General features: G+C 40.9%; 1 protein-coding gene across 1 annotated transcript in view; it reads right to left on the bottom strand.

The window, feature by feature from the left end:
- The window catches only part of P3H2 (prolyl 3-hydroxylase 2), a 177,331-nt gene extending 155,059 nt beyond the window's left edge, over positions 1-22,272 (bottom strand). The window contains exon 1 of the mRNA XM_015092503.3: positions 21,635-22,272. Coding sequence (XP_014947989.1) covers positions 21,635-22,108 — 474 coding nt within the window. The 5' untranslated portion in view covers positions 22,109-22,272. The remainder of the gene's footprint in view (positions 1-21,634) is intronic.
- Positions 22,273-22,615: the final 343 nt, after the last annotated feature.

Below are 22,615 nucleotides of genomic sequence, written 5' to 3'. Positions count from 1 at the left end.
AATCTCAGATTAAAGATATAAAATTACTTGTCCAAAATCATGCAGCTAGAAAGGGAATGACCAGGACAATTATCCAAATTTCCTGACGGATCATCTACAATTATTTGGTAAATCAAGACAATTCTGCCATAGCCAAGCCAAACTAAATCAATACTACAAATCTGAAAACTTACTAAAAGGATAGACTTATTATTTCCCAAGGTATGATCTATTAATTCTACCAGAAAAGTTAGCATGTGTTTTATGCTAATAACTGGTTAGGCATATCTAAGCATTTTATATCAATTGGCTCACTTAATTGTCATAATACCTCTAAGGAGCTGTTCATCTTACAGACAGGAAAACTGAGGCTTATTATCATGCTCATTTTCCAGATGATACAAGTGATTCTTAGAGACATTAAGTAACTTGCCCAAAGTTACAAAGCTATACACACATAGGGGTTTAAAACTGACTTGTACCATCAGTCCAAAGTCTATGAAACATAAAGAAACTCCTCAGAATGATACAGTGTTCAATATTTTGCTTATAATTCCCAGTGAGAAAGAACCACTAATCTCATCCAAGACTTTAAGAGCAGGGATTTAAGCGGAAATTTCTCTTGGGCCACAAAGTGAGTAAGAAAAAGAGAGAGCTAAATCCATGAAGACACATCAACTTAGACGAAAACTCAAAAACATGTTGTAAATCTAAGTTATTACAACTCAAGGGAAAGACAAGTAAATGCATCATGAAAGGCAAAATCAAAATGAAAACAACAAAACCAAGTATAATTGTAAACCGTCTCTTTCAGTGTATCATCTTAGACTCTGAAAATCGTGTTGACCTTTAGCTGATCAGAGAATGGAATCCACATTGTGTATCAGTGTTTACGCAGAGCACAAGCAGTATGTTTACAGACGAAATCCAAACATATCCCAAGAACTGGACAAACATAATCGAGGACCATACAACTGTTAACTTCTTTTATGTGAAACAGACAATTGAGACTATTACCCAGATGGCTCAGGGAAGGAAGAGGGGGATGTGTATTCCGCCTCAGATGGGAAAAGCTTTGGGATGATCCCACATTCAGCTGTGCCATTGTGCTAGTTGCTGGCTGGAAACAGCATTCTCACACCCAGCCCCTCCCATGTTGTCATAGATCAGTGAGCACAGACACCCAACAAGGCCAGAAGCTACCCTATATCAAAGAGATGGCCAAATGACTGAATAAGACCCTTTTTAGCTTGGAAACACCATGTATCAGAAAGATAAAGGAACAGATGAGCTGCATCATGAGGACCTTGAAATGGAAACTTACTAAAATTGATAGCTTTGTGGTTACAAAGTACTCTTCAAATCTGAACAGAGAACAGCTGTGACATGTTGGTAAGAACACTGGCCTTGGGGCTGGAAAACCTCCACTGATTCACAGTGGACATTCTCTCAGTGTCTGACTGGACAAACCAGAGAACCTCAGCTTTCCTTCTCACAGGGTTGGCATGATGAAGTGAGGATGTGTGTATGAATGAACTTCGTCACTTTCTGAGCCTGATGCAAGGATGAGAGATGATTGATTTTCTTCATTTCTGTTGTCATTTTCACCACATGAAAACAAAGAGAGCCCAGTTCAGGAAGCTGAATGCAGGGGTATGTTCTGCGTATGCTGACTCTGTCAATGATACGCTGCCTGACTTGAAGGAATTGCTCTGATTTTTCCAGCACTGATTTTTTCCCATGTGTTTGAATGTCAGAAATAATGATGCTGGCTTCTTACAAAGCCAGTCAGTAAAGCAGTCAATAAAGAGACAGATAAAACAAACAAGTTATTAAAAAAAATTTTTTTAACCCTTTGAAGGCATAACTCTGATATAACTTCAACCCTATGGTTTTACCACTTATTGAAAACTAAAAACTACTGAGATCCCAGTTACTACACCATGGAGCCAACTCCGACCTCTCTCACACAGTCACATTGCTTCATTTCTTTCTACCTCCTGAATCACATCTGTGTGCTATGTCAGTCACTCAGTCGTGTCTGACTCTTTGTTACACCATGGACTGGAGCCCACCAGGCTCCTTTGTCCATGGAATTCTCCAGGCGAGAATACTGGAATGGATTGCCATGCCCTTCTCCAGGGGATCTTCCCAACTCAAGGACTGAACCCAAGTCTCCCTCATTGCAGGCAGATTCTTTACCACCTAAGCCACCAGGGAAGCCCTGTATCACATCCAGAAAGTCTCATTTGAAGGCGCAGTTTTGATTGCCTCTAGTGTTCCCACAAATCGTCAGATCATCTTTGGGAGCTGGTGTTATCACAGGAATGCAAAACAAGAAGCTGCAAATAGTCTAACCATTGGCCTTATCAAACAATTCCTGCTCCAAGTGTTGTTTCAAGCAACAGCTTCCACTCCCTTATTCCCCACCCCCCAGGGATAAAGGCATGCATGAGTCTGGAATGTATTAGACAAAGTCAGAGATCTTAAAATTTTCAAGGACAAAAAGAAACCTCTACATATGCTCTCTTAAGTCTACACAGCCCGTATTTGATTTCTGCAACCTCAAAAGCATTTGGAAAAATACTTTTAGGTCACATTATTAAACTTCATGGCTAGTATGGATGTTGTCATTGTTCAAGGAAAAATGAGTAGCCTAGTGTGGTAAAAAATAAAAGAGAAAGTCTTACTGTTATAGTAATAGTAATTTTATGACATAAAACAATTTACTAAAGAATTCATGTCTTAAATGAATAAGAAACTACTTGCTTTTACACTACATCTGTACAGCACTTGAAAATTTTCAAAATTACTTCCTGGATTCTCACAGTAATTCTGTTGCATAAATAGAGTAAATATTAGTTGTAGCCCCCATTCCAGAGAAAGGGAAATGGCCTCAAAGAAGTTAAAGACTTTTTCAGGGATCTGTGGAATCAGTCTATGTTTTGTAATCAGAATGTATACCATTTAGGACTTAAAGAGCACTAGGGTACACTCCAGTGTTCTTGCCTGGAGAATCCCAGGGATGGGGGAGCCTGGTGGGCTGCCATCTCTGGGGTCACACAGAGTCGGACACGACTGAAGTGACTTAGCAGCAGCAGCAGCAGCAGGGTAGAGTCAGGGCTTCCCAGGTGGCTCTAATGATAAAGAATATGCCTGCCAGTGCAGCAGATTCAGGAGATGTGGGTTCAGTTCCTGGGTCAGGAAGATTCCCCTGGAGGAAGACATGGTAACCCACTCCAGCATTCTTGCCAGTGAATTCCATGGACAGAGGATACTGGCTGGCTATAGTTCATAGGGTCGCAAAGAGTTGGACACAACTGAAGCGACTTAGCATGTGTGCAGGCAGGATAGAGTTAACCTCACACTACTAAATTAAAAACAAAGAGGATGACGTCCAAAAATTAGAACAGTCACAATTCTAAGGTTATATAAGAAATACGTGAGACAGAATAATAGATGATGGGCAACCCATTAGAAAAAGAATAATGATAATAATACAAGATCAGCAACAATTCTTATGTACTAAACGCTTACACTGTGAGCCAGGTGCTGTTTCAGGTGCCTGATGGGTATCCTCTCATAAATCCTCACAACATCTCTATGGACTTAACCTTGTTTAAAGACAGAGGCTTTAAGTAACTTGCTGAAGGTCACAAAACATCATCATATTTACTTTCTAGACCAGTATTACTTAAAATAGACCCATTGTCTATGGCTTATTATATGGACCACCAGCAGTTTCAGACTTAAAAATGATTTCGTTAAGGCATATTTAACTAACTGAAAATGTAAGTTTAACTACAATTTTCACAGAAATCTCTTTTTTTTTAATTGGAGGATAATTGCTTTACAGTATTGTGTTGGTTTCTGCCACACATCAACATCAATAAGCCACAGGTATCATTACGGTTTTAATAATCATGACATTCTTAAGGTCATACAAGCTCTTTGCTGCACCATTCTGGGAGTTTCCTATCAGCTACCATTCAGTTATCAAGGTGCGTTTAATCTTTCTTACTTTATAACATTTATAGATTGTTTTATCATTATTAAATTTGCCATTCTATTATCATTGCTATATTTTGATATAGCATCATTTTACAAATAGATAAATAAAAAACCATGGTCCTTTCGTGATTCACTAAAGCCTGATAGTAGAGATAAAAACAGTAATAAATACCAGAACTAAAAATAACATAATTGATAAAAAATACATTTTGCAAAGCTATGCTCTTTGTAGCAAAAATAATTACACTACATAATACTGCCAAGAAGTTTATACCAAAAAAATGCCTAACATTTATAACACATATTATGACCAGAAAGAAAGAAGAATGAGCTTCTGGAAAATTTCATTTTCAAGTGACTGCAAGATGGCACATAACAATACAATAATACCCTATGGAAGGACAATTATTATTATATGTTTTGCTATAACTATAATTTGTTGTATAGTTGGATAATCCATTAGAGAAGAATCTTACCTGGTCAACTGGTACATATGCAAGGAAAAAAGCGAGAGTAGCTTGTTTGCTGCTGCTGCTGCTGCTGCTAAGTCGCTTCAGTCGTGTTCGACTGTGCGACCCCATAGACGACAGCCCACCAGACTCCCCCATCCCTGGAATTCTCTAGGGAAGAATACTGGAGTGGGCTGCCATTCCCTTCTCCAATGCATGAAAGTGAAAAGTCAAAGTGAAGTCGCTCAGTCGTGTCCGACTAAAAGCCTGTGCATCATGGAAAAGACGTCAATGTTCTGGTTTAACTCATATTGTGAATCAGAACATGGATGGGTTAGAACAAGACACGTTGAAATCAAAATGAATGATAGAGCACCAAATTTTTTATGCAGCAAAAAACAGGTTCATTTCAAATAAGAGGTCTTGCCTGAACCTTGATATTCAAAGTGCTTTATTCATAGAGAACAATTGGTATTAACATTTTATATTCTCAACTTGACATTGTTATTGTCTTTGTCATTACAGGAAATAATGAAAATGTTGAATAAAAATGAATCTTAACTACTAGCTTATAAATTTTCAGAAGGAAGACTGTAGGACTGTGTAGTAAATATGTTTTTTCTAACATTGAATATAGAGAAGAGAGATATAGTTATTGAATTGAGTGATGAGATAAAAATATTTCTTCAGGACACTGATACTTCTTTAAAAAAAAAAAGACGTATTTCTTTGATTGCAAAAGCTTGCCTATTTGCCTTTCCAATACAGTCATTATTTTATATTGCCTGAGGTTACCATTTTAGTGTATAACATCAAAATTTTTAAAACTGAGGGGAAGATACTAGTAGTTACTGAAGTGCAAACAGTTTAATCACTGAAATTCACAGTTTACTAACTTTTAATGACCTGTTTTATCATAGGAAATATTCAGCCACACATTAAAATTTATTAAAGTTAGTAGAGACTTTCAAGATTATACATCCCAAACATTTCATTTATAAGTGGAGAAATTGAAGTCCAGAAAAGGAAAATTCATCATCACAATAGAGAGTTAGTGCTACAGTTATAATTAGAGCCACAGTTTCCTAGCTCCTTATTCTAACACTGTCTCCAGTGTACCCACCTAAACTCATGTTCATAATCATAAACTGACTTATAAAGTTGGCACCCCCATGAAACAGCCCACTTTAAAAATTATGACCAAGTGCACAGAATGGTAATTTCAAATGCCTAATCACAAGGAGTATTAATCCAGAAATTCATGCTGTAGGAGAATTGACAGTTCCATTTCAACAAACAAGTGTCAGTTCCTAGCAAGTGCACAAAAGAAATCAAACAGTATTGTTGGCCATGTCTGAATGTTGAGGTCAAAGACTTACACACAGTAATCTAGAACATGTGCTGGGCTGAGTCACCCAGTCGTGTCCAACTATTTGCAACCCCATGGACTGTAGCCCACCAGGCTCTTCCGTCCATGGGATTCTCCAGGCAAGAATATTGGAGTGGGTTGCCATGCCTTCCTCCACGGGATCTTCCCAACCCAGGGATCAAACCACATCTCCCACATTGCAGGCAGATTCTTTACCAACTGAGCCAGATTATGGGGATGTCATATGGATTTTGGAACACTGAGAAAAAAAAAAAAGAGAGAGAACTCTTTCTTCAGTTCAGTTCAGCTGCTCAGTCATGTCTGACTCTTTGTAACCCCATGAACTGCACCATGCCACGCCTCCTTGTCCATTACCAACTCCCGGAGCCTACCCAAACTCATGTTCATTGAGTCTGTGATGCCATTCAACCATCTCATCTACTGTCATCCCCTTCTTAGGAGCATTCTTTTCTTATTTTAAATCCTAAATAAACTAGTCTCCCACATGTAACATGATAAATAAATTTTTATTAAATATCCTGTTGGGAAAATGAACTGATTGCATATTTATTTATTTATGAAGAGTTAAATCACATTTAATCTAGTATACCAGAGGGGTCTCCTCTACAGACACATAAATAAGTAAAAAGGCAGGCAGGTAATAGCTTAGCCAAAGGGCTGGGATACTTTACACCTTTAAAGTCAAAGCAGGAAAGACTCTTAACAACTTGACATGAGCCATAACACAGACTAGTTGATCTACTTAAGAATGATTCAGTGGTGGTGAGATTTTTTTGTTTTGTTTTTACTCACTAGATCACTGGTTTACTATAAAAGGATATAACTCAGGAACAACCAAGTGGATAAGAGGCAGAGGGAAATGTATGGAGAAGGAGCACAGAACTTCGAAACCCTCTTCGAATGCCCTACTCACCCAGCACCTCTCCTTGTTCACCAACCCAGAGCCCTCCAGATCCCATTTTTTGGGGGTTTTATAGAGGTTTCATTATACTTATGATTGATTACTTCATTGACCATTGGTAAGTGACTCGACCTCTCGTCCCCCTCTCCTCTCTGCAAACCAGTGGGCAGGACTGATAGTTCCAACCCTTCAATCAAGGTTTGTTACCCTGCAACCAGCTCCCCTCCCCTCCTTAGGTGCTTTCCAAACTTCACCTCATTAACATAAATCCAGTTGTGGTGGAAGTGGTGGTGAATCTGACTAGAGTTTTGTTAGAAAGACTTTTATGTAGTTTTCTTGTGGTAAAGCATTGATAACACAGATTACTTTGAGTTTTTTTAAATCAAGCCCACTCAAATTGTATTTATCATCATTACTATAAAGATGACTTAAAAGAATCTGCATGAAGACTTCTAAATCTGAACAAAGTGAAATAAACTCATTTCTCCCTAGACTTTCTCTTGAGCACATCAAAAACCTCTGGACCAAAAACACAGGAAGACTCTGAAAGAGCCTGAAAAGGTGGGCAGGCTAAAGATCTGGCCCTTGAACATAGTGATAAATTTCCTGGTTTTTCCTTTTGTCTCCTATGTACCCCTTGGATAAAAAGCTATGACCAACCTAGTCAGCATATTAAAAAGCAGAGACATTACTTTGCCAACAAAGGTCCGTCTAGTCAAAGCTATGGTTTTTCCAGTAGCCGTGTTTGATGTGAGAGTTGAACTATAAAGAAAGCTGAGCACCAAAGCATTGATGCTTTTGAATTGTGGTGTTGGAGAAGACTGTTGAGAGTCCCATGGACTGCATGGAGATCAAACCAGTCAATGCTAATGAAAATCAGTCCTGAATATTCATTGGGAGGACTGATGCTGAAGCTGAAACTCCAATACTTTGGCCACCTGATGCAAAGAACTGACTCACTGGAAAAGACCCTGATGCTGGGAAAGATTGAGGGCAAGAGGAGAAGGGGACGACAGAGGATGAGATGGTTGGATGGCATCACTGACTCAATGGACATGGGTTTTGGTAAACTCTGGGAGTTGGTGATGGACAGGGAGGCCTGGCATGCTGCAGTCCATGGAGTCGCAAAAGTCAGACACGACTGAGTGACTGAACTGAACTAAGCTGATGCATCCTAGATTGGACGCAGAAACCCGTAACTTGGACATACCAATGGGAGCAGACACAAAAAGTACCCCCCACCCCAAGGCATGTTCCTTTTAGTTAAAGGAACAGAATATTTAGGACAATGGAAGAGGAACATCTGTGACGATACCCTCAGAACTCCAGCCAAATTCCAGGGGAAAAAATCTTGCAGACCCCTGACCTTGGTCAGCTCCTAGTGCAGGGAACCTGGACTTTCACTCCCCTCCTCTCCAAGGGTACCAAGCACTTCTGCCCCCCGCCCCCCAATTAAAAAGTAAGAAGGTAATTTCAGAGGAGAGAGAGTCAGATAAAGGAATTTCTTAAATATTATTTAGGAACATTTAATATTCTTTAAATATTCTTAAACATAATATTCTGGGCAGACCCCCTAGCAACTCATATGTGAAACTGAACAGAATTGACATTGGCAAAGGTTTCATAACTGAACTACAGTGTGGAATATGGCCAGCTTTTCAGTTTAGCCTCTGGATAGCACACAAACAGAGCAAATTAGAATAGCAGCTCCAAGGCTCTGTGAATGAAACTGGGTTTTCTGAGTATATTGTCCTTGCTAAGAAAGGTGCATCCACTTTCAATTTCTAAGCATGGATGCTCCGATCATTTGTCACCCACTTACCCTAAAACTGTCATTGGTCCTATGGAGCTGCAACTAAATCCTTTTCAGATGTTATCACAGCAACACTTGAGCCAGAAATCAGATGCCTGATGCAGATCGTACATATGGATGCAGTTACTGCTAAATATTCCATGTGTGTGTTTCCATGTGTGTTTTGAGGCCATGGCAGTTTTTTTGTTTTTCTCTTTTCCTTTATCCTTAAGTTATTTATAGGGAGTGTGCTGGTGACCCAGGTCTAAGAGTACATTAGCCAGAATTAAGAAGCAGGATAGAGAGAAAGCTGCACGGTTTTTCCAATGAAAAAAATCTTTAATGATATACCATCTGTGGATATAAGACAAATTTTCATTAATAAGATCATAGAGTCTTATTAACTCTGGATTGGAAAATATACTAAATCTTATCTATCCTATAGGCTCAAAGACATATTGTACAAGGAATACAATCAATATTTTCCAATAACCATAAATGAAAGTAACCTTTAAAAATGTATACACTATTTTAAAAATAGAAATACAATTAAATGATGTGTGTTGAAAAAAATCTTATTTCAACATCATTTTAATGTTTGAACCTTAAATGCAACCTCCCTATATAAGTATTTGTCTGACTTACATTCGAACACCTTCTTCTTGGGCTATTTATTATATTTGAACAGCTGTTAGTGTTGGGAAAGTCTTCCATATTTGAGCCAAGATCCCGTTTTCCATAACTTTTGTTACTTGGTCCTACTTGTTCAATTCCTAGGTGCCATAAAGATCCAGAACAGTTGTCTCAGATAATGATCTTTTCAAAGCCTTTTTTTCTTGTTTAGTTTATTCATCCCTATTCCAACTGTTTCTCATAAAACAGTTCTGAGTCTTTTATTTATATCTTTTAGTCCTTCCTGCTTGTGCCCTAGTTTATCTTGTACTTCTTAAAGTTCCACCAAGTTAAATATTACCATGTCCTTCTTCAAATTTTATTTTAAAACGATTGTCCAAAAATGAGGACTAGCATCAGATACACTGAAAGTATCTCTTGTTTTTTGACCTTTCAAACTTCCATTCTACCACTTTGTATTCCATTACACTATCTCATCATTTTTCTTATCCATAGATAGATTGTTGGCTCACTGCACCAGTCCATAAAAGTATTCAACAATGGTGTGATCCCTGGGTTGGGAAGATCCCCTGGAGAAGGGAAAGGCTACCCACTCCAGTAATCTGGCCTGGAGAATTCCATGGACTGTATAGTCCATGGGATTGCAAAGAGTCAGATATGACTGAGCAAGTTTCACTTTCAGGCTGAGAGATGTAGAAGAGTTCTTATAAGCCATCTAGTCCAATTCTGCCCTTGTCCAAATAGAGACCTAAAGGCATGAGAGACACCACTGGAGACACAGCCTAAATTGCCTGATTTCTGAACTCATAATTCTCTCTGTTTTATCTTTGCTACTCTCTCATTTGCCTGTCATACAAGAAGCAGTCTTATTTCTTGTGTCTGTGATGAAGAGATGTTTGTTGATTCCCAAACCTAGGCCATCTCCCAGGAGTACTCTAGATCAGGGTGGTGAAAAGGCTTAAAGCAGTTTAAAATTCCCAGGGTGTGTTGGTCTGTGGGAAGAGATTTTATCTGTTAATAGAAAACAGCAAAGGTTTGGAATGTGTTTGAACACAGTCCATTTTTGACAAATACAAAGAAGAGACCACAGTCTCATGGAAATTGTGAAATCAGGGGGATGGAGAAGGAAAAGGGGAGGAAGCAAAAAGACTTTTCTCAAAGCGGCAAAATACAATCTCAAGATATCAATAAGAAGAACTTTTGTTTTAGTCTGACGCTGAAAGGAGGCCAGTAAGCTTACACTCCAATGTCTAGGGAATTGAACTTGAAGTTAGGAGCTCCAACTGAGCAGGTCAAATTTTTGTTTTGTGTGTAATCAAGTTTTCTCTACCTACTCTAAGTACTGTACTGTACTTATTGTTTTAATTTATCAAAATGCCTAAGTCTTCTTTCGCCTTTCAGATGTCCTTACAAATTTCCTCTCTGCACAGCAGCTATGAGGCAAGGAAATAAGTTGACCCTTGAAAAATATGGAGGGATAGAGACTCTAACCTCTGTGTGGTCTAAATTTGCTTATAAACTAATGAAAACCTACTTTATAACACAGAGCTCCACTCAATGTTCTGTGGTGACCTGAATGGAAAGCAAATCCAAAATAGAGGGGATATATGTATACATATAGTTGATTCACTTTTCTGGACAGTAGAAACTAACACAGCATTGTAAAGCAACTACATTCCAATATATACATATTTAATCTGCATATAATTTATAGTTGGTCCTCTTTATCCATGGTTCTGAATCTGCAGAGTATCCTCATAGTTCAAACCATGCTGTTCAAGGATCAGTTGTACTTCTTTGTTAATGCTGACCTAGATGAACTCAAAATGTTTTTTTCTTTTTTAAATTAACTTCTCACAAGAAGCCGTTTTCCAAATAAGGAACTCATATTCACACATGTGAACTTTTCCAGTGTCATATAATAAAAGGGAGGATTCTTTTGAATACAGGCCTCAGTTCAGTTCAGTTCAGTTCAGTCACTCAGTTGTGTTTGACTCTTTGTGACCCCATGGACTGCAGCCTGCCAGGCCTCCCTGTCCATCACCAACTCCCAGAGTTTACTCAAACTCATGTCCATTGAGTCAGTGATGCCATTCAACTATCTCATCCTCTGTCATCCCCTTCTCCTCCTGCCTTCAATCTTTCCCAGCATCAGAGTCTTTTCAAATGAGTCAGTTCTTCCCATCAGGTGGCCAAAGTATTGGAGTTTCAGCATCAGCATCAGTCCTTCCAATGAATATAGGCCTGTTTCATGTCAAAACCAAAATTGTGAGAAGTGAATGAGAACTCGAGTTTTGTCACAGAAAAACCTGGATTCAGATTCTGACTCTACTTACCAGCTGTGGGATCTTAGATATACCATTTAGCCATTTAATCAGTTACCCTATTACGAAAAGGAGAACATTTAGCTCCATCTAGGATTTCAAAGAAACCTGAAATGGCAAAATGGCATTTCCCCTTAACATTTGGTAAACATTGAGTGCAGGTCATATAAATTCTCCCCAAAGACATCCCTCCCTTCTCTGTTCCACACAGAAACTGAATGGCTCTGCTACCCTGGGCCTTATCATGACAGAAATGTCTCAACTGAGTATGGGGCCTCTGGGTGAAGAACGACCAAGATCTGCTTCTGAATGATTGGTTTTATTACAGAGACATGAATTTCAGAGAATGCAGCGTCCAAGTTTGTTTTGTGTAAACTCCTTTCACTCACGGGGCCCTCTCAGACTTTACCTTACTGTTCTTGCCTTCCTTTATTAATTTTTGCTATCATCACTCTATCTTTCTCCATCTATTTCTGCATTTCCCTCTGCTATGGTATGAATGTTTGTGTTCCCCAACATTCCTATGTTGAAACCTAGTTCCCAAAGTATTACAAGGTGAGCATTTGGAGCTGATTAGGTCAAGAAGAAATGAATTCATGCCTTTATAAAAGAGGTCCAGAAATTACCCTGCAATGTGAGAGGTTACAGCAGAGCATGCCTCTCACCAGACAATGAACCTGCACGTACCATGGTCTTCGCCTCCCAGTTTCCAGAACTCTAAGAATTAATAGATAATTAATAACTTTTGTTTATAAATCACCAGCATATGGTCTTCTGTTATACCAAAGGACTGAGATACCCTCTGAGCTTCTCTCTCTCTCAATCTCACAATCATTCCTTTTTCTTCTGATCCCCTCTCATTTTTCCCACTTTCCAGTATCCTATAAGGTGGCATTTTGGGTTTGAGGCAAGCTGTTTTCTAAGAGCATATGTGATAAAGAACTAACCCCAAGAAAACTAAGAGTTGCAGTGGATTACTTTTAAATGACTGAGTTTGGGTACTTTCCAAGTTGAATAAAAAATACATTAATTCTGGAGTTTGGAGTTCAAGATTGAAAGGTGTTAGTTTGTATTGCTAAAGTAACCTATGCTGTCATATTCCAATAATAAGTAGAGAGAAGCTAATTACTCTGGTCTTTCCTGCAACTTGTACTAGCCTAGCCATGAGGGAAGACCAGCTAAGGAATATAAGCCAAGTGATTTGCATCTTGGAGAAAGAGACTCTATTTCGATTGGAATTCCCCTCATAAAAGGTATCAAGCTAAAGCCAAACTTTTTCATAAATATGATTCATCAGTGGGCCCAGTGCCATCTAGCATATGTTGTCAAACACTTGATTTATACTTGTCTAATCTTAACGTCCAGTTATCTTAAATATGGCTACAGGTTTAAAACAGTGGTTCTCAAAATAGGGTGATTTTGACTCCGAGAGACATGTTGCCATGTACAGAGACATTTTTGGTTGTCACAGCTTAGAAGCAATATGAAGTGTGTTGCGACTGCTGTCTAGTAGGTAAAAGTCAGGGATGAGGCCATCCTAAAATGCAAAGGACAACCTATAATGACAAAAATCAATCATCCCAAATATCAGTAAGCAGTCCATTCTGAAGGAGATCAGCCCTGGGATTTCTTTGGAAGGAATGATGCCAAAGCTGAAACTCCAGTACTTTGGCCACCTCATGCGAAGAGTTGACTCATTGGAAAAGACTTTGATGCTGGGAGGGATTGGGGGCAGGAGGAGAAGGGGATGACAGAGGATGAGATGGCTGGATGGCATCACTGACTCAATGGACGTGAGTCTGAGTGAACTCTGGGTTTTGGTGATGGACAGGGAGGCCTGGCGTGCTGCAATTCATGGGGTCGCAAAGAGTTGGACACAACTGAGCGACTGAACTGAACTGAAGGCTGAGAAACTCAAACTTAAATACCTACTGATCCAAAAACCTGCAGACTTCATTGTATGACTGAGCCCTTGGTCATCCTATAGAAACAATGACTGTGAAAATCTCCTTCCCTAGTAGCATTTCTAAATGCCTTGGGCTACAATCAAATGGTGATTGTTGATCCTGGATTCAGCCTGAAAAATACTACCAAGAAATAATTTTTACTTCAGTGGGGAAATAATTTTTATGGCTTTCTGGATTAGTTTTTGATACTATAATTTGAGATCATTTTTGAAACCAGCCAAATATGGCTTTAGGATAATCCACTGTGTCTGGTGTCCTAATTATGTGTTGATTTCTTCGTGCAAGCCTATTGATCTTGGCAAAGTGAAAACTAGAAATTTAGCATTCAAGCAGAAAGAATAAATCAAAACTGGCTCAGTTAGCTTTACTGCAATTCAGGGTTTGTTAACAGTTCCTCTGCTTTGTTTCAGATTTATTTATTTTATCATATCTTTTGCTTTTCTCCATTCCTTTTCCAGAGTTCCAATATAATTACACTGTAATCTTCAGCAGTGTCTCATTGCTTGCAGAAAAACTGAATCTATTATTTATAGATAATGAATTCCAGCAGAATTATTTTGATAGCCCTGAACTTCTGGAAAATCTGACATCTTGGATCTCCCTCTTTCTGGCTCTTATACCTCCTTTTCCCTTCCAAAGAAGATTCTTTGCTCATTCATTTCCATTAGGTTTATTGGAGGACAGTATTAATCCAGGATCCTGTTTCTGAGCTTTTTCCAGAAGTGGGCAGAACAGTAGTGCAAGGAATAACATTCATAAGGTAGCTTTTATTTTCAAGGTATATCTTATTTGGGAAATAATGTTAAGTGGCATGCTATGCATATGATATTAACCTTGGCAATTTCAGGTATTCAGTGTGTGTCTTATAAATGGTGGTCATCAGCAATGTCACAGAGGTAGGAATCAGGGTTCTTAGATTCTAATCCTGGTTATTCCATTAAGTTGCTGGGTACATGTGGACAACTTGATTCTTTTCCAGACTTTATTTTGCCTTCTCTAAAATGAAAGGGTGGGAGCACATACGCTCTATGAATGTGACAGGAAACAGTTGCAGAAAGATGGGGACCCAAGAGGAAAGGGAAATGAATACCTTTCCCAACATATACCCAACTCTTGCACAGATCGTATGGGTGAAAAGGACATAAAAAGAATTTCATAGAAGTAGATGCCTATGTCTATGTATCAAATTAAATAAGAGGCTCTCTGGGCTTCATTTTATTAGAACCAGAACCCTGACATTACCTGGACTGCTACTTGCTTCTCTCTTCCCTTGATTGATTTCCTCAACCTGCTCCTTGGCAGATGTAATTTCACTATGGAGATCATCAACAGGACAAGGAATGGGAAAGAAGAGAGAGAGATGCAGAAAGAAAGTAAAGCAGAGAGGGGTGTAGTCAAATGAAATCAGCTGCTTCTGATCACAGCCGGCAGCTCTCTTCAGTACTAAACCCCCAAAATCATACACACAGCACTGAAACATATCACACAGAAGGCTGACTCCAGCTCTCTCTCTTTTTAAAGGTGTTTGGGACATTTGGCAAATGAAGGCCAGCCCTCATGGAAATTACATAGCTAGGAAGTCAGCAGGAAAAGAGGGATGAATAAAAGAACAGAAAAAGAATTATAGGAGAAAAGCTGAATGGAAAAAAAGACAGGAGAAATTATTTTTTTCCTAATGAGAAATGCAAAATTTTCCACCAGACGACTGTGACTCTTGGCTAAGTGGCCTACATCTCATGTGAATGAAAATGCAGGGTGGGCGGGGCAGTCCAGGAAACTGGGCCTTGTGTCTGCTCCATCTCTGGAGGCACCAGGTCCACTGCAGGTCTCAGTGGCACCACTGATTTACCAGACTGCCCCTCTGGAGGTAACCATGCCCCTTCCACAGAGTCTGTAAAGAGCACTGTGTGTGCATCCTACGTCATTTCAGTCTTGTCCAATTCTTTGCCACCCCATGGTCTGTAGCCCACCAGTCTCCTCTGTCCATGGAATGGGTTGTCATTTCCTTCTCCAAGGGATCTTCCTGACTCAGGAATCAAACCAGCGTCTCTTACATCTCCTGCATTGGCAGGCAGGTTCCTTACCACTAGCGTCACCTGGGAAGCCCACAAGAGCACTGGACATTCTGACCCAGCTCCACTTGCTGATCCTCCTTGATTCATTATGGAACCTCTGAGGCCATCAGCTATCAAAACAAGGACAGACTTTATGATTTCTGAGGGTCCTTCAAGTTGTAGTATTTTAATGCTTTTAGTAATTATCACTCTTTATTCTTACAAGACCACATTTCTTAGGCAAAATACGTATTCCTCCCTCTCTCACCCTTACTTCACTGCCCCAAACCAACTATTTAACTTGAAGAGACAGAGAGTTGAACAAGATATTCCCTTGGAGTCCCTTCCAGTTCTCTAAGATCTTTACTCAAGTCCTTAGTAGTACAAAGAACCATTATTACACCAAATCCAGTGAGTTTTCATTTTAGATGAATCCATCCACCTTTCAAAAATTTTAAACTCCATCCACAAAGCAAGTTGACATTTTATCAAACATTCCCAAAAGAATTTCACACATTTATCCCTTTGGAGTTTATCACTGAGCAAATGATATTCATGACAGAATACATTTGAGTCTCAGAGATGGAATCTGTGAAGAGAGACAAGTCGTTTATTATTTCCTTTTATTAAAACCTATAAAGAAATCCCTTTATAGGTTTGAGATTTGGGAAAAGTTTTCACCAGACTAAAACAGGAGAAAACCTGTAAGAAATTGCTCCCTTCATTTAATTGAATTTTAAGCTACCATTTGCCAGTCACAATGGGTGATTGATAAAGAGCTGACTGGGCCTTCATAAAGTCAGCCTCCTAGCAGGAAACAATTGATATTCAATCTCCTTAGCTAAGGAGGACCTAAGAGCTGGCTACACCAAGAAGTTCCCAGGTTTCTTTCCTAACCAGTGGGACAGAAAGATGATGACTAGTGGATTTTGATAAATCAAGCCTAGAAAAAAAAAATTGTAATAAGAAGAAAGAAAAAAAGCCACATCCCTTGAGGAAAAAACCACTAGGAAATTTCAAAACAACTATTTCAAGAAGACATAAATTCAACTCCCTATTTGAAATAATTTGTGGACAAAATGTACGTAGTCTACAGATGGGTTAAAAAGAGATTTTAATATGAGACTTGGGAAAAGCTTTTATCCTGAACTAAAATAATATATATTAAGCACATATCATGTGATCTAGGTTTCAAACTCATTTTTCTTAAGGCATTCATCTAGAAGGAGAAAGAAATGGATAAAGAAGAAAAAGAGTGAGGAAAATCTTTCAGCTTGCTTTTTTTTTTCTTTTTTAGAAAACACTAATAAAATAAATTATGGTCAAGAAAAAGGAATTTGGGGGAGATGACTGTAGGAGGGAGATAGAATTGCCTAACTTAATTGCATTTCTCCCCTCACCCCCGCCTCTAATCTTAAGAAGAAAAACAAATGTCAAATGGCACACAGCTCCAGTTTAGAAACAAAACATGGAAGGACAAGCTTGTTTTAAGTAAAAATAAAAAAATAAAAATAAACAGCACTGGATATCTTTTTTTTTCCTTTTACTAAATGGCTGGGAACACTGACAGAAAAACAGATACTGTCAAAGTATTCCTGATTGTAAAGTACACAGATAAGGGAAAAAGAAAAGGATCTCTCTTATGTTTGTTTAAATTCCACAAATGTACATAAAGCAGGCACAGCGTGTCAAGAATTTTCCGAAGCATAGTTTTAGAAAATAAGGATTAAATTAGAGAAAAGATGGAGAGGGAGGGAAAGGAAGTTTGCAACATTAGCCAGAACTTGCAAATGGAAAAGAGTGAAAAGTCAAGCAGTCTACAGTTCTTCTGTAACTTTCTTCCCCAACTGACAAGCCATGAAATCTGATAACTAACATGAGAAGACTTCCTATCACCATGCAACAATCTTTCTCAACAATATTTTGTACACAAGCAACCAAGCTATCATTCATTCAACAAACATAAGCTGAGCATTTACTGCTACCACCCCCTGTTTTAGGTATTTGGTTGGGGTAGGGGGGATATAGATGCTGAGACTGAACTCAGACAGACCTAATGAACCTAAATCTCCAATTTTAAATTATATTTTTAATGCCCAGGTGATTCATAATATTCATCTATCTACTGATCTTCCAGATCTGGAAACTCCTTCGTTAGGAGGTACAAAAGTGACTCTGACCATTCTGTGATCTCCAGGAGCTCACATTAGTGATAATAAATACATGGATTTCTCCAAAATAATGTTAAAAATGAAACATGATATGAGAGGATCATATTCTTTACTGTGGATATTCAAAGGAGGGAGAAATAATGGACTGTTGGGGGCTGCCAATTGAGGAAAAGAGGATGTCACAGAAATAGGTGTATTTGTGCTTCTCACATGGTACTAGTGGTAAAGGACGCACCTGCCAATTCAGGAGCTCTAAGAGATGCAGATTCAATTCCTGGGTCAGGAAGATCCCCTGGAGGAGGGCATGGCAACCCACTCTAGTATTCTTGCTTGGAGAATCCCATGGACAGAGGAGCCTTCAGGACTATAGTCCATAGAGTCACAAAGAGTTGGACTCAACTGAAGTAACTTAGCACATATGCTCATGCTTGTATAGTTACCATCTGAACACATAGAGAAGGAGGTGGGAAAATCTACTAATCTTATTATAACTAATCTACTACCACTATAACTAAGTCTGCTACTATCATAATTAAACATATTATTATTATAACTAATAATAAGAGACACATTTCCAGAGTTTCTGGAAATAGAAATAGGCCCTGTCCTGGGTGTCTTATATAAATCCTCTCTTAAACCTAAACCAACCAGTTAGGTTCTATTATTTCTATTATCTACAAGACAGGGAAACTAAAGCTTAGAAAGCTTTTGTGAATTTTTCAGTCACAGAGCTGGAGATTGAAGAGCTAAAGTTCAGTCTCAGATTGATCCCATTCCAGAGCCTCTATGCCTCTCAAAGAAGAATAAACAAACCCAGATGTGCAAAAGTGTCAGACACAAAAGATTAAGCATCCATTGCTCCCTCTGGCTGAAGGATGGCAGAGTGGGGGAGAAACTGAGCCGGTGAAGTTAAAGGTCAGATAGGCTGCAGTAAACACTGTGGGCTCTATCCAGTAGCAAAGGGAAACCAGTGAAGGTTTCCAAGTAGAGACTATTCTGATCAAAGCTTTATCTTAGATTTTAGGATGTGAATTATGAGTGATATGATACAATCTGAAATAATAGAATTTGAAAGTCTAAAGAGTCTTGCCCTGCCTTTAAACAAAAAAGTGTGCTTGGGATCTAAGTAGAACTACCATCTCACCTCAGAGGAATTACCGGCATGCCAGGACTTAAGGAAGATTCTACAGAACAGCCCGGAACATAAATACAATGACTGTCTGTTACCCCACAGCACAAGGACTGACTCATTCCTGGAGCTGTCCAAATCTGGCAAATGGATAGCCCCAGGGACTCAGCATTCTGTGGGATCCGAGGTTACCCCAGGGGGCAGTGGGTGTGCACAGGCATGATCAATTGTTGGCAGAGCCCAGACCTCTGACTCCCAGTCCTATACTCAATTCATCAAGGCAAATCACTCGTGACACTGGGTAAGCCCCTTTTCCTATCTGGATTCTCCTTTCCTCATTATGATGAGAGAAATTGATATCAACAGGCCTTAGATTTCACAATTCGCAATCTCTCCCTTCCAATACTCTAGCATAGAGAATCCACTTCCATTAGTTGCTCACTAACTGGAATTTGGGGGAGCAACAGCATCTCTGGAGAGCTCCCAGAGTTTGCAAACCCCTAGCTGAGAACAAATATATTTCCTTGTCTCTAGGAAGTCTACTAGCTCTAACTGTATCACAGGATTCATGATCTCAAATCTTAGTTACAAAGTCTTCACTGAATTCCATCTGGCCCAGGATTATCCTTTTCAAGTGCAGAATGGATCACTGATGTCCAAAGTAAGTCAGCAACACAAGGTACCATGATCACATGTAGGCATATTCAGGGAACCCATCTATCATCAGGGAATGAACTTTACGATTCAAACCTGTCAGAGCCCAACGGTACTTTGTTATTTTCAGAATTTTGGTTTGCACTCAGAAGATTGTGTGTGTATGTGTTTATAAGTCAAATTCCCAAGAAGCCAAGCAAAGGCTAAAAGTGTGAATTTCTTGGGTGGAGGGAACACCTTATTTGATGTTCATAAAGATAGTTCTGATGACTCCAACTCACCAAAAATGAATTTCAAAAAGGGTCAGAAGATCTCCTCCTCAAGAGATCATCAATTCTATAGACTCAAGGCACTGTGCCTATTGGAGTAGAAATGAACAGGAAGAAGATGCAAGAGGTGTTCTGCTCTCAGAAACATTGCTGGTAAAACAGAAATTAGCACATGAACTCACATATTTTTTAAGGGACTTCAACTTCACTGGTTCGTCAGACCACACCAGGTAGTTTACCCACAGAACTACCCATGAGCGACTAACTCCTGTAATCAATTTACTGCAAAAAAACTAAGGCATGTTAAACCTATGGCTTCATCTTCTTTGACTTCCAACAGGAGATGGAAGCGGGAGCACGATAAATGTTAACATTAGCAGTGAAGCAAGGGTAATTACAGAACCAAAGACACATTCTGAGAATTACCTCACGGTTATTTATTTTTATAGGAGTGAAAATAAATACACATTCCTTTCCCAGACCTGAAAAAGGAAAATGTACCCAAGATGTGTGACAGAACAATCAGCGGGACTGCCAACCTCACATCTGAGACTCCTGGGAAGACAGTGTTGCTGGGACCAATCTGGACCACCCACGTTCTGCTCTGGGAACCCACCGAATGCACCTTCAGCTGTTGGATACTCACAGGCCCCTCTCTGCATACTATTGACTGATTTATCTAAGACTACCCAAAACTGTGATATTCATTTTAGAGAAAGCAGATTTATAATTAATATATGTCTCAGCAAATCCTTAAGGATGCACAAGCCAGTAGAAGACATATGCTGAAAAGAATTCAGGCTTTCTCCTTATTTCTTGCCCAAGATACTAAATCCAACACTTTAGCCAGGGCACTGTGAGTTAAGAGTGAGTTACGGTTGTGATTTCCTGAGCTCCACCAACAGCTGCAAATCTGCAAAGACCTTGTGGGATGAGCTGCAAAAGACATCATATCTGCACCTGGTGTGTATTGTCACCATCCCAGAAATGCAGCCCAGTCCATTGGCTGGCATGACCAATCAACCCCCAAAGCTGCCACTTCAACAGCTGGAGAAGAGACGTTGACAAAGGAACAAAGAAAGGCAAAAAAGGGAGAAAGCATAAGCTCAGAGAAACAAAGATAAGAAAGAGTGGGAGACTGAGAAACAGGCTAAATTGTCTCTGCTGAAGCATCCACATGCATCTTCAAAATCGTGACTATGGGGAAAATGTCAGTACACTGTTTACCTCCCGTCACAAACTTCAGGCAAGTTGAAGACAAATAAATAAAACCAGAAGGAGGGGGCATCTGATGGTGAACAACTCAGTACGATGCTTACTTCCAGAAACTAGAAGTGCTCTATCAAAGGACAAAGAGTCAGCACTCTGGATACTTCAAGTGAGACTACCTCGCACAGAACCACCTCTGACACATAACTCCTCTTTAACCTTTGATCTTCCCTTTTTGGGTAGGTGCAGGGAGAAAGAGGAATGGGATTCAGAGCAAGCCTACCTTTAACTCAGCTGTTCTGTGTTAAACTTCAAAGAAAAGGTGCACACTAGCCTGTACGAGGGATGAGGGAGCTGAGACTGAAGAGAAACGAGCTGAAGCTAGACCAAGAAACGAAGCGAGAGATCTTACACTAGATCCGGTTCTGCCAGCGTTCAGACATTGGTGCTGAATGGGTACATCTTATCAGTGCAGTCCTCTTTTTGAGAGAGAAGAGGATGCCTTAAGAACTAATGGCTTGCTCAGATTCATCTAGTCTTGGTTACAGAGCTCAGCTCGGGCCACCAGATATCTAGATTCACACACAGACAGAACCGTTCAAGGAGACCCAGTCTGACCCGACGGCCAGGAAGACGGGAGCCGCGGGAGGGCTCGAGACATCTCGGAGGCGCGGGAGGGCGTGAGGTGTGCGCTCTGGGTACCTTGATGTAGGCCCGCTGCAGGTAGTTGTAGGGCACTCTGCGCTGGAAGTCGCTGCGCACATCCTCGCTGGCGCGGTGGCGGGACGCGGGGCCCCCTAGGCGCTGGCTCTGGCAGCTGCGGTAGCAGCGCGCCCGCTCGAGCAGAGCGCGGAAGAAGGGCAGCTCGGCTCCCGGGCCAGCGCCGGGGGGCGCGAGCGGGCGGCGGGCGGCGCAGTGGCGGGCGCAGCGCGCGCGGATCTCCCGTAGGCGCCGGTGGCTGCGCAGAGCCGCTTCCAGGTCGCGCACAGCCAGCTCGTAGTCCCCGCTGTAGTAGGCGGCCACGCCGCTGGCGTAGAGCAGGTCGAAGGGCTGCAAAGGCCCCGGCTCGGGCTCCCGCTCCGGATGCTGGCTGTCCGGGGGGCCGCACCACAGCGGCGGCGGCAGCAGTAGCCAGGGTAGCAGCAGCGGCAGCGGCGCCCAGATGCGCTCCCGCATCCTCCGTGGCGGACGCGCGCCGGCCGGCCACGCTCGCAGTCGGCTCCCGGCACCTGGCGTCCGGGTCGCGTCTCCCGGCTCCTCTAGCGCGATGGCCGGCCCCGCCGCCAGCCGGCTGCCCTGCGAGCCTCAGGTGACCCGCGGCGCTCGGCGGACTGAGAGGCGGAGGCCGGCTCGAACGGCCGCTCTTAAAGGGACGCCCACAGCTCACACGCTCCTCCTGCCGCCCGAGCCTCCGCGAGCTGCTCGCCGGCGCTCGGCGCGCGCCCTGCAGGCTCGGGCCGCAGCCTCCCGCAGGCAAGAGGCAGACACCCTGGTGTCAGCCAGAGAGCCAGCGCACTGGGGGCCAGCCAAGGAGGGGCCGGGGAGGCCAGCCTGATGTATGGGGTCCCTTAGAGGTTGCAGAATGGATATGATGACTCCCTTTCCTTAGACAGGAAGAAAAGCCAGATTAGTGACCTTAGAGCTCTCATTTTTGTAATTTGTGATTTCGCTCTTTGTCCATCA

The sequence above is a fragment of the Ovis aries genome, chromosome 1 (assembly GCF_016772045.2).
Source record: "Ovis aries strain OAR_USU_Benz2616 breed Rambouillet chromosome 1, ARS-UI_Ramb_v3.0, whole genome shotgun sequence".
In the NCBI taxonomy this organism is placed as follows: Eukaryota; Metazoa; Chordata; class Mammalia; order Artiodactyla; family Bovidae; genus Ovis; species Ovis aries.
This window is presented reverse-complemented; position numbering and strand designations above follow the sequence as displayed.